Below are 20,945 nucleotides of genomic sequence, written 5' to 3' on the forward strand. Positions count from 1 at the left end.
CAACTTAGGTGCTAATCACCAAGTCACCAGCAATACTCTGCCTTGCATTTTTAGTTTTTAGATTTAATTTTATGTGTATTGGTATTTTGCCTGCAATGTGTGGGTGTGTTCATAGGCATGCCTCCCACTGTGGAGGTCAGAAGACATCAGATTCCCCTGAAACTGGAGTTTCGTAGTTGTGAGCCACCATATGGGTGCTATGAATCAGATCTTCTGCAAGAAAAAGTGCTCTCAGCCCCTCCCTTCCCTAGTTTTGTATAGTACTGGGAGTTGAGAGTCTCCCGCACGCTAAGCTAGCACTCTGATCCACTGTTTATTTTGAAACAATGTCTCACTAAGTTACCCGGCTGACCTTGAATTCATGAATACTGGGACTAAAGTTTAAGGTTTCTTTAAACTTACCTTCCTGCCTCCACCTCCCAACTGCTGAGAGGCATAGGAGTGCACGGCCATACACACCCAGTTTATACTGTGCTAGGAAGGAATTGAACCTGAGGCTTCATGCAAGGCAAGCATTTAACCAGATGAGCTGCATCCTCCACAGTTTTAAAGGAACCAGGAAATCTAAATGACTGACACCAGCACTGAGCAGCTCTAACAGCTGTGTGATCTGGAGCCTCTGAGGCCTCGTTCCGGTTGACCCGTACCTGTGCTTAGCCTGAAAGCATGTGTCAATTCCTCAACACAATCAGTGGAAGAACCTCTTCCTATGCACTTCATTTACCATTAATAACATCAGTGGTTACTACCCTTTATATGCATATTTTCCTTTTTATTCTAAAATCAGTCCCTGGAAGCAATGTAAATACATCACTAGAAATTAAAAGTAACAAGGTATCCACTATTCTCCCAACAGATCAACCCCCTCACCTTCATCCCCCACACATATCCTGGCCTTACTCAGGAAGCAATTATTTAGTGGAAATACTAACTTTTGGATAAAAATATAATCTCAAAGAAAACACACTCTAGGAATCTAAGTTTACTTCACCAAATTTAACAACTTTTCTCCCTGCATATCAACAGCAAAGCACCCTGCGGATGTGGTGCACTTGGTGTCATCACCTCTGAAGGAAGTGGGTTGAGACGAAGCCATGACGATCATTCGTTACAGGATTGCGGAAAAGCTTGCTTTTTGTCTGCGCACTCACAATGGTTCCATCCGCCAATGAGAAGCGATACACTGGGGTCTCTGCATGGCCATGGATATAAGCTATCGGGGAAAAGCATGGTGTTACTAGTATCTGAGACTAGACCAATGCACACAGAAACAGGTGAGGAGGAAGCGCACTGCATGTACACAGCTTTGTAAACCATGTGGACATACACAAACATATAGAACAGCTATGCTCAAAAATCATTCCCTCTCCCACAGCCACCAAATAGCAAGACAAGGGCTGACCCCACAGTTGTGTGCTTTACAGAATCATAGTACCAGCACCAAGGTCAATTCCACATGACTTTACCTTCTTGATAGTGTCGCTTCTGGGACCATGACTGCCCGTCATTCAGACTGAAGAACCTCTGGATACACCTTCGGATGGTGTCTTCAAAGCCAGGCCTCATGGATGATCTAAGTGAGTTTGTATCTATATTGACAACCTTTCCTATCAAAGATAAAAACAAAGGAGGTTCTAATGCTGCCCACAAGTGCCTACTGCTGCTCAGCTGGCGAGCACTTGAGAGTGACATAAAGCAGATAATCTCAGCTCTGCCTTCTGTCCTCCACACACAGCAGGATGCTGCTCTCCGTCTGCAAGTCCCGCTGGGGAATGAGAGACTACACTGTCACCACGAGGCTGTGGGCGCAGCTCTTGGTAAGAGGCATGCTACACTGCTCTTCATGCACCTTTTAGAATGAACAAGTACTCTCGGGAAAAGTCATGGGGGAGACAGTTTTTTAAATGCTAGTCTCCAAAGAGCTTAAAGAAATTGTATTTGGCCATACTTAGTGTTACTTAGAGGAGAAAATAAGGCTGCCAACTCATCAGAGAAAGACAGGAAGAGTGAGGGCAAGCACTCAAGAGGCTGACTCTGAAAGATCAACAACAAATAAGAATGTACGTCACTGGGCTGTGGAAAGAGCTCAGTCACTGATGCGCTTGCCATGGAAACCCAAAATCATTCTCAGCACCCATGAAGACAGCTAAGTGGAGAAGCACAAACTTGTAATCTCAGAGCGGAGGGGACAGAGAAGAAAGAGGACCCCAGGCTAATCAGCCTGCAGAGCCACATTAGGTTCAATGAGACTTTAAAAACAGGAGGGGATAAGAAGAGGGGCTACAAAGTTGGCCCAGCAGTTAAGATCACCAGCTGCTCTTGCAGAGGACCGAGGTTCAACTCCCAGCACCCACATGGCAGCTCATGGCCAACTATACACAAGTTCATGCAGCTACAACACTCTCACACATGGAACAATTAAGGTGGATTTCTGTGGTCAAAAATCAGCAAATCGGGGTTGGGGATTTAGCTCAGTGGAAGAGCTCTGTGCCCTAGGTTTGGTCCTCCACTCTGGGGGAAAAAATTAGCAAATCAAAGGAAAAAAATTAGCAAATCAAAGCTGAGATCCCAGCATCGAGAGGCTGAAGCAGGATTCTACACAGGAGTTCCAGGCCAGCAAGGGCTACATTGTAAAACACCACCAGGAATGAAGGAATGAAGGAATGTAGAAGAAAACCAAAACAAAACAAGCATCACTTTCCAGGCTGCAGAGATTGCTCAGAGGTTGAAAGTGCAGGCTGCTCGCTCGCACAGGATGCAGCCCCCACTTGGCAACTCCCAACCACTGTTACCTCCAGCTTCAGGAGGTCCAGTGCCCTCTTATGGTCTCAGGCGATGCCAGACACACAGTGGTGCCCAGACATACATCTAGGCCGACTGGTGGAGAGCACAAACTTCTCTACCTTGTCCCCTGAACTTCTACCTGTACTATGGGCAGGTGTACACACTGTGTTTAAGTAAATGGATTTTTCTTTGAAATTTCTTAAATTTTTCATTTCTTATATGTACATATATATGCGTATGTGTGAATGTTTGCCACATCTGTACAAGTATCCAGAGACCAAAAAGGGACACTGGATCCCCTGGAGCTGGAGGTACAGATGGTTGAGATGTGCTCTACATGGGTGCTGGAAACTGAACCTGAGTCCTCTGGAAAAAGCATAAAGCACTCTTAACCACTAAGCCATCTCTCTAGTTCCATAAATGAATGTTTTTATTTCACTTTTATTTTATGTACATTGATGTTTTGCCTGGATGTATGTCTGTGTGAAGGTGTCAGGTCACCTGGAACTGGAGTTTATAGTCAGCTGTGAGACACTATGTGGGCGCTGGGAAATGAACCCAGGTCCTCTAGAAAAGCAGTCAGTGCTCTCAACTGCTGAGCCATCTCTCCAGTCCCCAATGAATGTTTTTAGAAAATGCTATTTGGCCTGGTAGTTCCAGCACTGGGGAAGCAGAGACAGGCAGATCTCTGAGTTTGAGGAAAGCCTGGGCTATAAGTGAGTCTAGGACAGCAAGGGCTACACAGAGAAACCCTGTCTCGAAGAAGAGAAGAGAAAAGAGAATGGAAGAGAAAAGAAAAAAAGAAAAGGAAAGGAAAAAGGGGAAAAAAAGGAAAAAGGAAAAGAAAGGAAAGGAAAAAGGAAAGGGGGAAAGGGGAAAAGAAGGGGCAAAGGGGAAAAAGAAGGAGCAAAGGGGAAAAAGAAGGGGCAAAGGGGAAAAAAAGGAGGCAAAGGGGAAAAGGGAAAAAAGGGGAAAGGGAAAAAAGGGGAAAGGGAAAAGAAGGGAAAGGAAAGAAAAGAAAAAAAGACTTGCTATTTGGAGAAAGGGACAGGTGTCTTTATCTCTTAATTTTAAGTGGCATATATATTCAACTCAATTGCCAAGAGTCTTAGTGAAATAATTTTATGGTCATTTAATAAAAACAGGCTAAAAAAATAAAAAGTAAACTATAGGACAGCTCAGCAGGTAAAACTGCTTGCTGATGGCCTATGCTCCATGCTTGGAGCCCCTGGCGGAAAAAGTGCCTCGTGCCAAGTGCACATACTCATGTGCACACAGAACCCACAGAAACCTTTCCAGTTGGCTGGCTTTACCTGAAAGGTCGTGCCTGGTGATAAAGCTCTCCGGACTGGACGGGAAGGCCCTCTCTCCTGTAGTCACACGGCGTGCCACACAGATCATACAGCACTGCAAGTCTACAATGAAAGGTTACCAGGTCGGGTCACACTCAGTTGTCAGTCTTCAACAGGTGGGTGGGGACCCGACATGGGTGAGGTGGGCAGAGTGCATGCCTGACTCTTACCTTCCCCTTCTTCCAGCATGGCTCGAGGCTGAGACAGGGCAAAGCACTGCATCGTTTCGTATCTCTGGCGCGTTTCAGGGCTGGTGTTCATGTCTTCCAAAATGTCATGTGTTTTCATCAACATACGACAATTAAATGTATGGCTTTTTTGTCTCTGGGTCTCATTAGTCCAAGAAACTCCATTAACTTTGAAAAACAAATTAGAATTTGAAAACAAATTGAAATTCTCTTTTACAAACCAGGTAAAACTCGGTCAAAGACTAACAAGAGTTCAAGCTAGGGTCGGGCCCAGAGTTGGGGATAAGCACTAAAAAGCATTTGTTGCTCTTCCAGAGGACCTGGGGTTAGTTCCCAGAGAACCTGGGGTTAGTTCCCAGAGCACACATGGTGTCTCACAGTCATCCATTACTCCAGTTCCAAGGATCTAATGGACTCTTTGACCTCGGGAACACATATGACACACACACACGGTGCACATATACATATGATACACATATATACACAGAATGCACACGCATATATATGATACACACACACACATGCAAGCAAAACACTCATCATATAAAATATTGAAAAACTAAAGCTAGGGGCTGGATGGATGGCTCAATGGTTAGGAACACTTGTCACTCTTCCCAAGGACCAGTTTGTTCCCAGGCAGCTCACAAGCACCCCTAACTCCAGCTCCAGATGACCTAACACCCTCTACTGGCCTCCAACAACACTGCAATCACATGGCATACATTCACATAGGTACATACACATAGAGCTTTTTTATAGATACGAAATCTTTAAGAACCAAAGCTATAAACTGAGTGTGGCAGGGTATGCTGCTAATCCAGCTACAACGAAGGCTGAAACAAAAAGACCGGACAGCAGCCTGGGCAATACATGAGACCTTACATAGAAACAGAACAGAGTCCGGCCATGGTGACAGCTGCATGTAACACTTCAGAACGACAACAGAGACACCTGAATATTTGGGCCTCATGGAAAACTTTGAGTCTGCTGAAGCCATATTGAAAATATTCCTGGCAATCACTTGTTAAATCTCAGTTCCTGGCTTCCTAAAAAGCACATTCAATTTCTTAAGAAATAACTAAGAAAATTTAATTTAGAAAACACACATTTATATGCACACCTGTAGCATATATAGGTGTGGTAGCACACACCTATAATTCCAGCACATAAGACAATGAGACAAAAACAGGAAGATCATAAATTCAAAGCTAACCTGGACCACACAGACAGTGATACCCGGCTCAAATAAAATACAAAAAATAAATAAACAAACAAACAAAAACAAAACAAAAGCTCACCTGTGGATTTGGGTAAGTGTTTAAGGAAATCCTTCCGGTCTTGCTCATGTAAGATGCTGTAGACACTTGTGTTAACCAGGTCCTCCTGCTTGTACTGCAGATACTGGGTGACATTTTCTGACACAAATACAATGTTTCCGTCTCGATTCACCACAAACAGAAAACCATCCAGTGCCTACAGTGGGATGCGTTAATACAGCCTATTATGAAAACTGTATCACCACAAAAGCACTAAAGCCCTTCCTCAACTTTTGCAAGGATTTAGGTTACGGTTATATTTGGAGTCAATAATATTAAAGAGGACCCAATTCAATACAACTGGAGTGCTTAAAAGGACAGACTAAAAAGACACCAGAAAGGCATACTCAGAGAAAAGGCCATGTTAAGACACAGTAGCAAACCAAGGAGAGGGGACTCAGGGAGAGACCAACCCTGCCCTTGGACACTCTGATCTTGGACTCCAGTCTTCAAAACTGAAGAATTAAGTTTCTGTTGTCTGAGACACCTCCTCCATGATATTCTGTCACTGCAGCCTTAGCAGACTAAGACTATAGCATTCTTGAAGAGTGGGGGAAAACCCTAGACTAACAATTAGAGTGAACTGCAAACCATTGGTTCTATTAACATTAGTATGATTATTTCAGGGTATAAAAAAGAATTAAAAAAAAAAGGCAAGGCAAGTAGGGAATGATATAGCACACACCTTGAACCCCAACATTCAGGAGGTGGAGGCAGGAATGGAGGTTACCCTAGACTACATAGCAGGTTCAAAGCCAGCCTGGGCTAACATTACACCCTGTCTCAAAAAAAAAAAAAAAAAAAAGGAAGAAAGGAAGGAAGGAAGGAAGGAAGGAAGGAAGGAAAGAAGAAAGGAAAGAAAGAAAGAAAGAAAGAAAGAAAGAAAGAAAGAAAGAAAGAAAGAAAGAAAGAAAGAAAGAAAGAAAAACATTCTTAGTGCTCCCCAGTTCTCCACCTGACCCCAAGTTAAGCTATAGGACTGGCCATACTGTTCCTGGACAAGAATTTTAAATGAATGAACACTAAAGTAGTTGAAATGACTCACTGAAAGAAAGACCAGCTGTCAAGTAAACTTGCTGAAGCGCTTGCCGGCCTGAAGTAGACACTGCGCCATGGCTAATCCGCTCTTCTCAAGGTAATTACTTTAAAACATGCATGTTTGATGTGTGAAAGTGCCTCCCAAGCTGGGGTGCAGCTCCCTCACAGAGCACTTGCCTAGCATGCATGAGGCCCTGGGCTCCCCTCCCCAGCACCAGAGCTGAGGTTGAGGATGTCAGTGGTAACATGCTTGCCTGCTGTGGCCACCTGTCGTGTGTGAGGCCTGGGTTCGGTCTCAAGCAGGACAAAGGAAAAAGTAAAACTGTGGTGTCCTCTGCAAGCAATCATGGGAAAATTCACAGAAGGCTGCTACTGACCTGTGAAATTACCAGCTACTCTATCACAAAGAGCTCCTATATTTTCAGATTGTATACAGTGTTTATACACTGTTATATATAGTATCAAGAGGGGGTATTTTGTGATTGCTGTAGATACTAAGCTCTGCACCTTGACAGTTAGAAAAGCTATTTTCTCATTTCCAAAATCCCCTGTATCCACCCTATATAAATATATACTTGGTAAAACAACCAAGCACAGCACACTGCCATCCTTATACCCACCTGTAGTAGAAGCGGTCCTAACGAGTCTTTATCGATGACTCCCTGTCCTGTAGAAGACACATCAGCTTTCTGAACATCATCATCACTGGAAATAGTTTTTCCTGAAGACACAGACGAAAGCATCACAGTAAAGCAGCACTCCCTCAGCCCTTACCTTCACACACACACACACTCACACACACACACTCTCTCACACACACACACACACTCACACTCACACACTCACTCACACACACACACACACACACACACACACACACACACAGTGGAGGGAGGAGCATGTCCACATACATGCAGAACACTCACTTCCTGAATGCCACAACTTAAAAATATGAAACTGCATGGTTTTCGGGGGGGGGGGGGGGTGAAGACACACTCATCCACTTCCTGCTAACACGCTGGTCTTTAGAGCCCAGCTTCCCTCCACCAGCATTTGGCGTGCTGAGGAACACTCATCACCAATTCTGTCAGCTGTTTCCTAAAACGCAAAGCTGGCCAACTCACAGGACTCTGGGGTAGAGCTCCGTGATAGAGTCTTGCTTAGCGTGAGGCCCTACTCAGTTTCCCTGATACAAAATGACACATGTTAGAAGTTCCAAGGTCTTGGGTGTTTTTCTGGCTTTGTTTTACCTTGTTCTTTTATTTGACGGATCTGTCTCACTGTTTCCTTTAAAATCACACATTTATCTGGTTTGACGTTGAAATTGTCAATATCACTAAGGTTTGCGGATATGAGCTCAGCCAATTCTTCTATGTATTTGCTCTCCTGTTCCCGTCTCCACTTTTCACCACTGTAGGCAAGACTAGAAAGAGGGAGAAAGCCATGACTCACACCTCTCAAGAAAGCATTGAGCAGAACCTGCCCCATGTTGTGCATTAATTTCATGTGGAAACAAACTAAACAAGAACTTTCAAATGTGGTGGCACAAAGCATATACTAGAAATTCCCAAAGCCTCACTCAGCTCTACTGTGATCAACCCCAGCTCCTTCATCTGGAAGCAGAGACGAATCACCTACCCCTGTCCTGTAGGATCACAAGGCAATTTGCGTTTTCGGGATTCAGTGGCCAGCGGATCCAAGGAGCTTTCACCTAGTCCACTCATTTTGACCGCAGATCAGCAACTACAAAAGAAGAGATAACAGGATAAAAGCACTAAAATATGCATTTTCTATGATGGTGTCTTATAGTATTCTGAGGTCCGGAAGTACTTTCTTAGTCTATTTTGATTATGAATGGGTATGTTCACGCAAGCTCAGAGCTCGGCTGCATTGTAATCATGCTGGGCATGGTGGTACGAGCCTTTTCCCCCAGCACTCCAAAGGCTGAAACAGGAAGATTCAGGATTCTGAGCAAGCAAGGATTTATACACACCAAGTTTCAGGCCACTCCGGGCCCTATATCAACAATCATATCACAAAATTACATAAATATAAATATACAAAAATAAATTATATTTAGTAAGAGACTATCAAGACTTCAATCTTGATACAATTCTGATACAATCTTGATACAACTCTTCCTAGGTCGCATTTCTGTCCCCCGGATCATTTCTCTAATATTTACCACCTAATATCCCACTGTTAGGTCCAAACTATATAAACATGACTGTCAAACTCCCCTGCCTTCTATGTTAAGCATAGATGCAAAGCCTTACACACTTGTACATGACAGGGGTTGCCAGAAGCCACACCATAATCACTGTTTACATACTGACTGGTGGAAAAATAATGTATCATGGTTAAGTTTCAAACACTAAGACAATAAGCACAGGGTATTTCTTCTTGAGTTTATATGGGAGGGTTCTATTAAGCCTCAATTACTAAGACTCTCATGTGTGGTGAACTCTCGAACATAACAATGGCCTAATCCCAAATCCCAATGTTAAAATATATCTAGCATTTCTGCCTACGAGACATATGTCCGCTAGGTGGCACAATACTACCAGAAAGCTAATTTTAAAAACCCACACATGATCAAACTTATGTAGGTCATGTTTGTTTTGAGATAGGGCCTCATGGCCCAGACTGGCCTGGAACCCGTAGTTTCAGCTGGCCCTGAGTGCCTGATCCTCCTGCCTCTGTTTCACACTGGGACTATAAGCAATTGCCCTCACATCTGCAGTCCTACACACCTTTGGAACCATCACATGGTTAGTCAGGAGTGTCAGACTACAGCATCATGTAGATGGGCTAAACCATCAAGTCTGGTTCCTTTTCATTAATTTACTTTTTTTCACATTACATCCTGGTTGTGGACCCCATTTCTCCTTCCCTCCTAGTCCCACCCTCCCTCTCTCAACCATCACCCCTCACCTATTCCTCAGAAAAAGGGAGCTCCCTTTCCCATCCACCCCAGCTCATCAAGTTGCAGCAGGACTGAGCATGTCCTCTTCTCCTGTGGCCTGACAAAGCAGTCCTGCCAGGGGGAAGTGATAAAAAAGCTGGTGAGTCCTTGTCCGATGCGGTCCCCACTTCCCTTACTAGAGGACCCACTTAAGCTGTCATCCGCTACATCTTTGTAAGAGGTCTAGGTCCAGCTTAGGCACAGTTCTTGGTGGATGCTTCGGTCTCAGCAAGCCACTCTGGGCCCTGGTTAGTTGGTCCTGTTGGTCTTCTTGTGAAGACCCTGTCACCCACAGGTCCTTTTCTCTTTCCTCCACTTTTCACAAGACTCCCTAAGCATCACAAGTCTGGTTCTTTCAAGGACAGAACTACAACAAATCTAGCCACGTTACCAACTGGCTCTTCATGTGCTCCATTCAAAGATTATTTTTAAACTAAGCAGCAAACTGAGCAGCACTGAGCACTAGCATGTCTATTTTTACTTAATTTATTCCAGAATTCTACACAGCGTCTTCTAGCCCTGATGTTAAACATGGGCTGAGCTGTAAATTCAAGTGGTGGACTGTCTGTGAAGAGACAATTTGGTCTGTACTCTGCACACTAGGCCTGGTTTTGCTGTGAAACATAAGCCAGTGCACAGCACATAAGGTAGTTCATAAACAACACAAACAGTACAGAATGGAGTTCACAACACCTTTCCACTGTCAAAATCTAATCTGTTTCTGTGTCACTCAGAAGGGTCATCTGTGACAAAACTCAAAATGAACAAGAATCTGAAAGAGACTATGTAGACATATACAAACACTACCCGTCTTTCTATAGGTCATAGTCAAGCTTGGACCCTGCTGAAGCTCACATATTCACCAACATCAGTGGAGTAATACCAACTTAATGTACCTGAATACAAAAACTGACAGTTGCTGCCTAAAAAAACCATTAAAGTTTGTTATATGGCTTAACCTTAACCAACTTCCCTTTTTTGTTATCTCAGGGTTCAGAAAAGAAAAAAGGCCTGCAAACTAGCCCCAAGCACTCTTCAACCAAAAGGAAGAAATAGGGTAAGGGCTCTGAGGGCAGAGGTGCTTGCCTGTTCCTGGCAACCAGAGACCCATTGCTGAGACCCACAAGCTAGAAAGAAAACATGCGTGTTCTGCACTCCATACATGGACTGAGGCATGCTCGCACAAAGAGGTCTACAAATTTTTTTAAATGACTAAATGAAAAATATCAATAATGCTAGTGTTTTGTTTGAGCAAGTTATTTTAAAGCCTAAGGAAACCTTATGAGAGGGGGTAGGTTACCCAATGATAATAGCAGACTGGTTCAGTCTTTCCCTCTGCCTGGTTTAGTAAAGAGGAGGGAGTGGATGACAGCAGCATGCCAGTGAACTTCTCAATGTGGTTAGTCACAATCATTGCCCCCACCCAATGCATGTGATTAGTTCTGTCTTACAGACAGGGAAGTGGCTAAATAGCATCGTAACTAGATCCTGAATGGTAGAGCTATAACTGACTCCATAACCAACAAAAGGCATGTTTCTTATCTCCTTTACCCCGATTTATTCCCCACAATCACCAAATAAACAATGAATGTATGCCAGAAGTCACACCACCTCCAAGCAGCGAACGGAGAGCTTCTCAGCCCTCCAAGAACATAAGACACTGTAACATTTGCTGGTTAGGGCCACGAGGTAAAAAGGCCTGGGAAATAAGGGCTTACCTCCACAGGTCTCCCCCTACCCACTACTGCCCAAGACCTGGGCTAAGCCGTACCCTGCCAGGTCTAACACTACCACCCTTACTTCTTCATGACATGTTTGTGTCTCAGAATAATATTTGTCTCGAAGAGGCACGTTTTCAAACAGCACGTTCTGGTTGCCTGCAGCTGACAATCAGACCAGAAGGGATCCTATCAAGAAACTTCCATGCTGCACCACTGAAATGCATGGCATGACTTCACTGTACCACAGGGCTTTTCCGAGCCTGATTCTGTAGTGCCAAGCACTGGGTGAAGCTGACCTTTCAAGTTAGATATGTTTATTTTCAAATAGATAAAATTTCTTTGTACAGTATTTTTTGTTTGTTTTTGTGTTTTAGTTTGTTTGTTTGTTTGTTTGTCTCTGAGGCAAGGCGTAGCCCTGGAACTAACTCTGTAGACCAGACTGGCCTTGAACCCCAGTGTTGGGATTAAAGGTGTGTGCCAACTCATTATGCACAAATTCTTAATCTACATTTATTCATCTCGCCAATTACTGATCAAAAGTCATTCAGCAGTGAAAGGGCACTCATGGTCTGAGGACCAAGTTCATCAACACTATGCTTTCAGGCAGAAGCTCAGATTTCGTCACTGACAATACCGTAAGATGTTGGCCCTAACGTGCTATGTTTAACTAACTTGCTCTCAAATCACTGTCTGTTAAATATACAAATTTGAAAACCCATAGACTGTCAGTCACTGTTTCAATTAAAAACCAGTATTTTGGGGCTGGAGAGATGGCTCAGTGGTTCTTCCTGCCTGCTCTTTCAAAGGTCCTGTGGTCAATTCCCAGCAATCACATGGTGGCTTTGCCACCATATCTATAATGAGATCTGGTGCCCTCTTCTGGTATGCAGGCATACATGCAGATAGAGCACTCATATACGTAAAATAAGTCTTAAAGAATTTCTTGTGACTCAAAAAAAAAAAAGTATTTTTTAAGCTGGGCGTGGTAGAGTGCACCTTTAATCCCTGCACTTATGAGGCAGGAGCCAGCCTGGTCTAGAGAGAGAATAACAGGACAACCAGGGCTACACAGAGAAACCCTGTCTCAAAAAAAAACAAACAAACAAAAAAAAAAAAGTATTTCAGGGGCTGGAGCGATGACTCAGAGGTTAAGAGCACTGTCTGCTCTTCCAGAGGTCCTGAGTTCAATTCTCAGCAACCACATGGTGGCTCACAACCATCTATAATGAGACCTGGTGCCCTCTTCTGATGAGAAGGCCTACATACATGTAAGCAGATATTGTATACATAATAAATAAATAATTTTTTTTAAAGTATTTCAGGAGTTGGGAGAGATGGCTCAGTTAGGATCACTGGTTGCTTTGCCAGAGGACCTGGGTTCAATTCCCAAAACCCACATGGCAGCTTACAACTCCAGTTTCAGGGGATATGAAGCCCTCTTCTGACCTCCACAAGCACCAGGCATTCACATGACGCACAGACATGATGTGAAGGCAAAACACCCATAAAGCAAAAAGTTAATAAATCTTAAGTGTTTCAGTACTGAGTAGATGGCTCAGACAGTAAACCATTTGCCTGAACTCAAAACCTCAGCCCACATAAAAGCCAGGGGCAATGATGTGGACCAGTAATCTTCCCCGTGCTTGGGGTAGGAACAGAGGAGAAGACACAGACACACAGACAGACACACACACCATGGGATGGGACAAACAGGCAAATAGGCACCTGGGGCTCACTGGCCAGACTAATTAGCTAGCCTCACGCCTATATAAGACTCAGTTTCAAAAAACAAAGTGGGGAGAGCAGAGACTGCAGTGAGATGGCAGAAATAGGTAAAAGCACCTGGCTACCAAGCCTGATGACTTAAGCTCAATCTCCAGAAATCACAGGGTGGAAAGAGAACCGACTCACAGGTTCACAGAAAGAACCCACTCCTAAAAGCGGTCCTGTGACCTCTACATATGTGCCCGGGCACAGGCAAGCCAATACACTAAACAAACACAAACTCAGGAGCCAGTCAGGTGTGGTCACGCAGTCCTTCTACCTCAGCACTCAGGAGGCAAAGGCAGGCTGACCTCTGAGTTCAAGGCCATCGGTGGCCCACATTTCAAGTTCCAGGCCATCCACAGCTACAAAGAAAGACCCTGTCTCAAAAACAAGGGGAAAAAAAGTTGTTTCCCACACAATGTTTTTAAACTGAATTAAGATAGTCAAGAAATTGAATATAAGGCATTCAACACCTATATAATAAAAGCTAATCAAATTAAAAAATAACTGCTCAGGATTAATAAGGAAAGAACTGATGGTCAAAGAGAGCTGCACATGCACGTGTGCACACACAGAAATTGTGGACATAAAATTATAAACTTTCACAAATCACAAAGAGTAAAAAAAAGACATACTCAAGATCTGAGCACCACGAGATCTAGCAGAGCTGATGAGCAGATGAGCATCTAAAGTCAACGCCTAGAGAAGGCTGATCCCCATACTCAGCACGGATGCATACTGACAAACGAGACCAAGGGAAAAGCCTCAAATTCATCTCAGAGTTGACTTCAATACCAGCAGGATCAAACCAAATTACGACTTTGAATTTCAATTACATTTTCTAAAAATGGAAAGCCACCATTTTTACAAGGTGAAAGTAATTAAAAATCCTATTTATATAGCAAAAATTAACTCAGTGCGGTGACAATTTCTGGAAATTTTGTTTCTTAAAAAAAAAAGACCAGAAATAGTACATAAGAATGTGCTTTTCTTTTAATCCCACGTGTAGGCATGTGGGACCACTTCAGACTGTCCACAGCAGCTGACTATGATTTGCCTCATGCTTTAGCAGAGGCATGGTTTTGCTAGCAGCAGATAGTTTCTGTGATTGTGTGATGTTTGGAATTCTGGGAACTTTTCAGGGTTATATAAATGCTAAAGCCTCATAGGTGAGGTTGGTAGTTGTTGGTCATTAAGGGGTTTGGATGCAGTTTGTTAGTAGTCCTGCTCAAAGAAGAAACAAAGGAAAAGAAATCAGATTTAGATCTCTCTCTCTCTCTCCCTGTCTCTGTCTCTCTCTCCCCTCTAACCTTATGTTTTATCTAGTGATAAGGGTGAAACAGGGCGGGGGGGGGGCAGGGTAATAATGGGTCTTAAAAATAAGAACCCACAAAGCAGCAAAGATCAGCTACAAGCAAAGAACAAACAAGAAGAAATTAGATTCAGGGCTCCCTCTCTCTCTCTCTCTCTCTCTCTCTCTCTCAATATCTCTCTTTCTTCTCAACCTTTCTCTCCTACCTAGTTATAGGGGACAAAAAGGGGATAGCAATAAAGGGTGGGAAGAAAAAGAGACCACAAAGTGGTGAAGATCGGCTACAACTCAGTATTCAGCAGGTGTGGCTTTTGCAAATTAGCTCCCCAACAACACTGCCACCTATCGATGTTGTTTAAAAAACAGATCTTTGAGGCCGGAATGCTGGTGTGTAATTTTAATCGTAGCACCCAGGAGGGACAGGCAGGCCAGCCAGCTCTACAGATTGACCAGTAAGGGCCACAGAGTGAGATCCTGTCTCAGAACACAAAACAAAACAAAACTGGGGTTAATGCTCACAGTCGATTCTGTTGTTGTTTTTAATATGCATGGATATTTTGTTTGCATTGTCTGTGTACTATATGCATGCAGAGCCAGGGACAGGGGAGGACTGTAGCTACAAATGATTTGTAAGCCACCATACGTGTACTGGGAATTGAATCCAGGTCTTTGGGAGGAGTAGTCAGTGCTCTTAACCATTGAACCATCTCTCCAGGCTCCTCAGAGGTAATCATTTAAAAAAAAAAAGAGAGAGAGAGAGAATAAGAGGAGGAAGAGAAAGAAGACAAAGAAGAAGAAGAAGAAGAAAGAAAGCCAGGCACAATGGTGCCTTTAATCACAGCACTTGGAAGGCACAGGGAGGAGATTTCTGTGAGTTTGAGGACAGCTTAGTCCACACAGTAAGTTCCAGGAAAGCCTCCCAATTAAAAAAAAAAGTAAAGACACTGACAATTTAACATGACTAAACCAAAAGTATCTTTCCCTATACAGCATCCTTAGTAAGATGGTTTCCTTATTAACTGCCAAAAGAGACTCATGATTCTTACATTTCTTCATAAAACAACTTATCAAAAACCTAAATAAAAACTCATACACACAAATAACTAAGCTTTAGCTTTCTTCCCAGGACCTAAGAAGCAAAGTCTGCAGAGTCACGTCTAGAAGTGCAAAGACAGTAGAACTGCTCTGTGTATTGCAAGTGTATCTTCTGCAGTCAGAGCATGCTCCTGCTCCTGTAGCAAGCCAGTTGTGATCTGCACACCAATGGTCCTGGGACTCCAATCGGTCCTGGCATGTGACGCCTATGCTAACAATAGAGACTGTTCCTTTACTGAATAAGCCTGCCAACACAGTATGGACTGCTATGCTTACCCTAACACCCTTTTTAGCTATTAGCACAACCACACTTTTAAAAGCTAAGAAACAAAATTAAAAATTATCTCAAATCTGCTCATGCCATCTTTCAGAACACCTTTCCACAGTTGATCTACAGGCTTCATGCCTGTAATTCCCTCTTCTACATTCTGGTCACATTTCAGGAGATGGAAATTAAAGCAGGGCTGGCTTACAGGTGACAATGAAAGCTCACTGTGTTTATATGTTGTTTTTCCTCTAATGCTCTTAAAAGTGGACCAAACAGAAAATTTCACAGAAATGAATCACACAACCTATTTCATCTTCAGATACTTGGGTACTCACAATGTGTTTAATATACAAACCCATTAAGAATTTTTGTTGAGTTTCTCATATAACCTCATATAATGATAACTAATACATGTAAAGCTTAGAAACATATGTTAAACATGTGTGCACTTGAAAAGCTTTAAAAGTTGTTTGAAAATGTGAAAATGAATAAGGCTCCTGCTATCCTTGATCAGCGTCAGCTGCCATGCATTCCTGTCTGATACATACTTTCTCACAAAGACCTACAAGAGGCAGTTTTGAATCCACCAGCTGCAAGCACTGATCACACACATCGACTTCTATCCAAGGTCAGAAGTGCAGGTTTTCAATATCAACTTCTAAACAGTGTTATACCTTTGTTTTCCTTTGAGACAAGGTCTACATGTACCATTGGCTGGCCTGGAACTTGCTATGTAGACCAGGCTAGCCTTTACCTCCTGAGTGCTGGGATTAACAGAGTGTTCAACCATGCCCAGCCTAACATTCTTTTGAAAATAGATTTAGAAACAAAGAATCGTAAGAAGTAATTACAAGTTTGGCCCCTAAAAGGTACAGCCATTGATAAAATAGCTGTAACATGATTTCACTCTTTAAGCTGTTAGGCTGATATTGAGGCCAAGTACATTTCTCAGTTTTCAAAATTAGGTACTCAAAGAGGAATATCATCACTGACCTGAAGGCTTGTTTTGTATGTGTATTCATTTGGTGTGTATGTGTGTGTGTTGAACTCAGTCAGAGCCCCACACAGACATGCAAAGCAAGAATTCTACCATCTGAACTACCAAGAAGAGCTAACTCCTGTCCTTGATCTAATTTTTTTGTTAATTTGTCCATACTAAACAAAACTCTCATTTATGAACAAAAACTAAAATTTTAAGCAGTTGAAAAGAAAAATGGGTGCTCTTAAACAAATATGAATTTGAGGCTAGAGAGATGCTCAGTGAGTAAAAGCACTTGCTCTTGCTGAGGACCTGGGTGCGTTTCCCAGTACACAGTGGGTGGCTTAGAGCTGTCTGTAAGCCCAATTCCAGGGGACCCATCCAACAGACACACACAGGGTACACACACACACACACACACACACACACACACGCAGGCAAAATATTCATAATCATAAAATAAATAAGCCTTAAAAAGATAAATGTTTCATTCCAGGAGTGATACCACATTTGAATAAAGAGATAAAAACATTCTGAGCTTGAGGACAAGCTGGGCTATTATAGAAAGACCTTGTATCAAAAAAATACACATAAATTCTAAAGTATTCATTACATATTCCAAAAGCATCATACTTAAAGGAAACAGCCTCAACTACTAGTCTGACTTCAGTAACAAAACACAATTCTTGACTGGGATTCTCTTTAGAAAGCATTCTGTACAGTAGGTCTCTATGCTCAGTCAGCTGTGGAAGTTCACACTTATAACCCCAGCACTTGGGAAGCTCAGGCAGAAAACTGCCAAGTTCAAGAGTCCAGTCTGAGCTACAGAGCAAGTGCCAGTCTAGCCAGGACATCATAGCCAAAACTGCATCTCACAAGCCTAAAAAATAGAAACAATTACATAAGCTGCCATCATTTAATTTATTCGGGTGTAAGGGGCTGTTACAAACGCCACAGCACATGTTACAGCACAACATGGCACACAGTGTTAGGGCAATGTCTCCTGTTTCTGCTTCTGCATCCGGCTGTCCCTGGAGCTTCAGGAAGATTCTCCTGTCTCCACGGCCATGTCAGCTTAGGAATGCTGGAATTACAGGTACACACCATTGCACCTGGTTTTTTATGGGGGCTTATGGAACTCAGGTGGTATGGCCTTTACCCACCAAGCCATCCTTCTGGCCCCAAAGTACAATATTGTCAACATTGTACTCAAAATACTGAAACAAATTAATAAATGGAGCAACACTCTTCCTTTAGCAAATTTCGCTCTCCATTCCAAATCTATCCATCACTATGAGCAGCCCGCTTCTCCTGAAAGACAACCTCCTGGAGCTGGGACTGGGGGGGGGGTAGGGGGGGAGAGAGTTGGGGAGTGGCTCACACCTGCAACCCCAACCCCCAGAACTCAGGCAGGAGCATTGTCAAGATTCCCTGACAGCCTAGGCTATATGGCGAGTTACAGGCCATCCTATATCACAATGTGTCTCAATAATAGTGAAATAAATAAATTAAAAAGGAGGTTGGGAGGGGATGTATTAGGAGATCTAAGGGCAATTAGGAGTTGATGGAGATGTATGACCAAAAATCACTGCATATGCAAAGAATATATTTTCAAAGAATAAATTTAAAAGTCTTTTTTAAAAAGGTTAAAAAAAAAAAAAAAGCAGTGACATCATTCCAAGCAAAATAGTTGTGGCTTTTCCATTTGTAACAAAACCACTTTACTGGCCTTAAATAGAAGATTCACCAAAATTACAGTGCAAAGTTTAAACTGCAGTTATAAGCTTGAGTGTAAAAACTGGTTTTAAGGGTTTTGGAAAGCTGAAGTAAGCTAAGTGTGGTGGCACACACCTGTAATCCCAGCAGTTAGGAGGCAGGAGGAACAGAAGTTCAAGGTCAGCCCAGCTATAAACTAGCTGAAGGTCAGTATGAACTATGAGGCCTTGTGTCAAAAAGAAACTGAGGTGAAGGCTAAGGGAGTACAGCTCAGCAGCAGAGTGCTTGCCCAGGAAAGGCTTGATCCTCAGAACTGGAGGGTGGAGCACAAAATGTGCTGCTACGTCAGCAACGACAGAACTTTATACCAAACCCAGATCTGAATATCTTAATGAAGCCATGCAAATATATATGAGAAAAACTAATTTTGCAGAATACAGTTCAATCTTATAAGCCATTATTAAATTTAAAAGTCAAATATATTAGACCCATCATTTATTATTATTATTATTATTATTATTATTATTATTATTATTATTACTACTACTACTGTTTTAAAGCTAACCAACAGACTGGAGACCTGGCTCTTGCAGAGGACCGGGGTTCAATTGTCAGCACACATATGGCAGCTCACAACTACCCAATTGTAACTCCAGTTATAGGAGAGCAACAGCCTTCTTCTGACCTCTGCAGGCCTTCATGCACATGGGGCACAGACAAATCCCCCATAACACATTAAATAACTAAATGTTTAGAGATGAACAAATATTCAAGAATACATACATGTGCGGTGATTTAAGTTTTAAGAGCAAGTTAATGGACAGCATTCACGGACAAACACAACAGAAAAAAATAAAAATCTTAAGCTCAAAAAGACACATCATGACACACAACATACAAAATATTGCTTATTTTAGTGTTTTAAATTTTAAAACTCGGGGGCTGGAGAGATGGCTCAGAGGTTAAGAGCACTCACTGACTGCTCTTCCAAAGGTCCTGAGTTCAATTCCCAGCAATCACATGGTGGCTCAGATCTCATCTGTAATGAGATCTGGTGTCCTATTCTGTCCTGCAGGTGTACATGCAGGCAGAACTCTGCATAATAAACAAATAAATAAGTAGATGAATGAATGAATGAATGAATGAATGAATGAATCTTTTAAAAAAATGTTAAGACCCATGATATGAACAGTTCATGGAATGTTTGAGTTCAGGTGCAGATACATACCTACCATTTATTACTCCCATTTAGTCCTCAAAGACAGCGGGCTAGAAGGAAGAGCTCAGCTCTAACAGAAAGAAAATGCAGTTCACTCCAACCCATCAAACAGCACAGGAAAACAAGAGCTGGATGCTGAAGCCACAATACCAGCTACTTCACCCCTCCTCGTAGCCTCTTCCTCCGTAGAAGCCAGCCACTTAATGCTGTTAAAGAATTGCTGTTACAACTGGCTAGATTTTTTTTTCTTTGTTCTGGTTTTCTTTTTAAGAGGAAGAAAACTAAAAGCGGATCAGGAAGGGGAATATATATGACTAGAATATATTGTATAATTTTGCTGTGGTTGCTGTTAACTTGGGGGAGAAGCCTGACATACCCAGTAATGACCATATCTACTAAAACTCCATCCTACCTTCTGGGCAATAGTGGCACACACCTTTAAATCCCAGCATTCAAGAGGCAGAGGCAAGCAGATCCCGGTAGGTTCCAGACTAGCCTTGTCTATAGAGTGAGTTCCAGGACAGCCAGGACTACCCAGAAAAACCCTGTCTCAGAGGAAACAAACAAACTTCATCCTACCACCTGGTGGGAGAGAAATAGAAAATAGAAAGTATGGAATATAGCAGGTCAATGACAAGCTGAAGACTGAACTCTTCATTTAAGTTTAGGATGAAGGGGTTTTTTTTGGTTTGGTTTTTTTTGCATATAAGGTCTGTGTCCCTGGCTGGCCTGGAACTCATCATAGAGACCTGGCTGGCCTTGAATTTACAATTATCCACCTGAGCCCTCTCAAATGCTAGTGTTACAGCATGGGCTAAACCACAAAAAAAAGGATTATGCATCCCGACTTATCCCAAAAACATCTCCTCTAAAAGGTAATGTTAGCATTCCACACTGTGGTATTCACCTGTAATAACAATACCCAAAGGGCTGAAGGAAGAGGACCACTGAGTTCAAGGGCAGCCTGAGATACACAGTAAGGGCCTATCATCTTCTCTAGCCTGGACAACAGAGTAAGAGGCTGTTATCTGTTAATCTCACTAGCAATCATGCATTTTTATCAATGTGGAGAAGTAATTAGCAGGCAAGAATATCTACATGAAGAACCAGATCTGTCAACCACAAAAACTTACAGTTGTAAGAACCTGAGATCTGTAACATGTACAAACTGATCATTTTGAACTTACAGAAAGACCACAACCCTACTCCACTAGCTTCTCTACTA

General features: G+C 42.6%; 1 protein-coding gene across 3 annotated transcripts in view; it reads right to left on the reverse strand.

Moving 5' to 3' along the window:
- Ncoa3 (nuclear receptor coactivator 3) overlaps positions 1-20,945 on the reverse strand; it is a 78,588-nt gene that overhangs the window by 18,562 nt on the left and 39,081 nt on the right. For all 3 annotated transcript variants that reach the window (XM_060382809.1, XM_021637960.2, XM_021637951.2), the window contains 8 exons: positions 8,317-8,421; positions 7,929-8,101; positions 7,299-7,399; positions 5,623-5,797; positions 4,307-4,492; positions 4,098-4,199; positions 1,467-1,607; positions 1,066-1,213 (listed from right to left, as the gene is read on the reverse strand). In XM_060382809.1, coding sequence (XP_060238792.1) covers positions 1,066-1,213; positions 1,467-1,607; positions 4,098-4,199; positions 4,307-4,492; positions 5,623-5,797; positions 7,299-7,399; positions 7,929-8,101; positions 8,317-8,402 — 1,112 coding nt within the window. In that variant the 5' untranslated portion in view covers positions 8,403-8,421. The remainder of the gene's footprint in view (positions 1-1,065; positions 1,214-1,466; positions 1,608-4,097; positions 4,200-4,306; positions 4,493-5,622; positions 5,798-7,298; positions 7,400-7,928; positions 8,102-8,316; positions 8,422-20,945) is intronic.

The sequence above is a fragment of the Meriones unguiculatus genome, chromosome 4, assembly GCF_030254825.1.
Source record: "Meriones unguiculatus strain TT.TT164.6M chromosome 4, Bangor_MerUng_6.1, whole genome shotgun sequence".
Lineage (NCBI taxonomy): Eukaryota > Metazoa > Chordata > Mammalia > Rodentia > Muridae > Meriones > Meriones unguiculatus.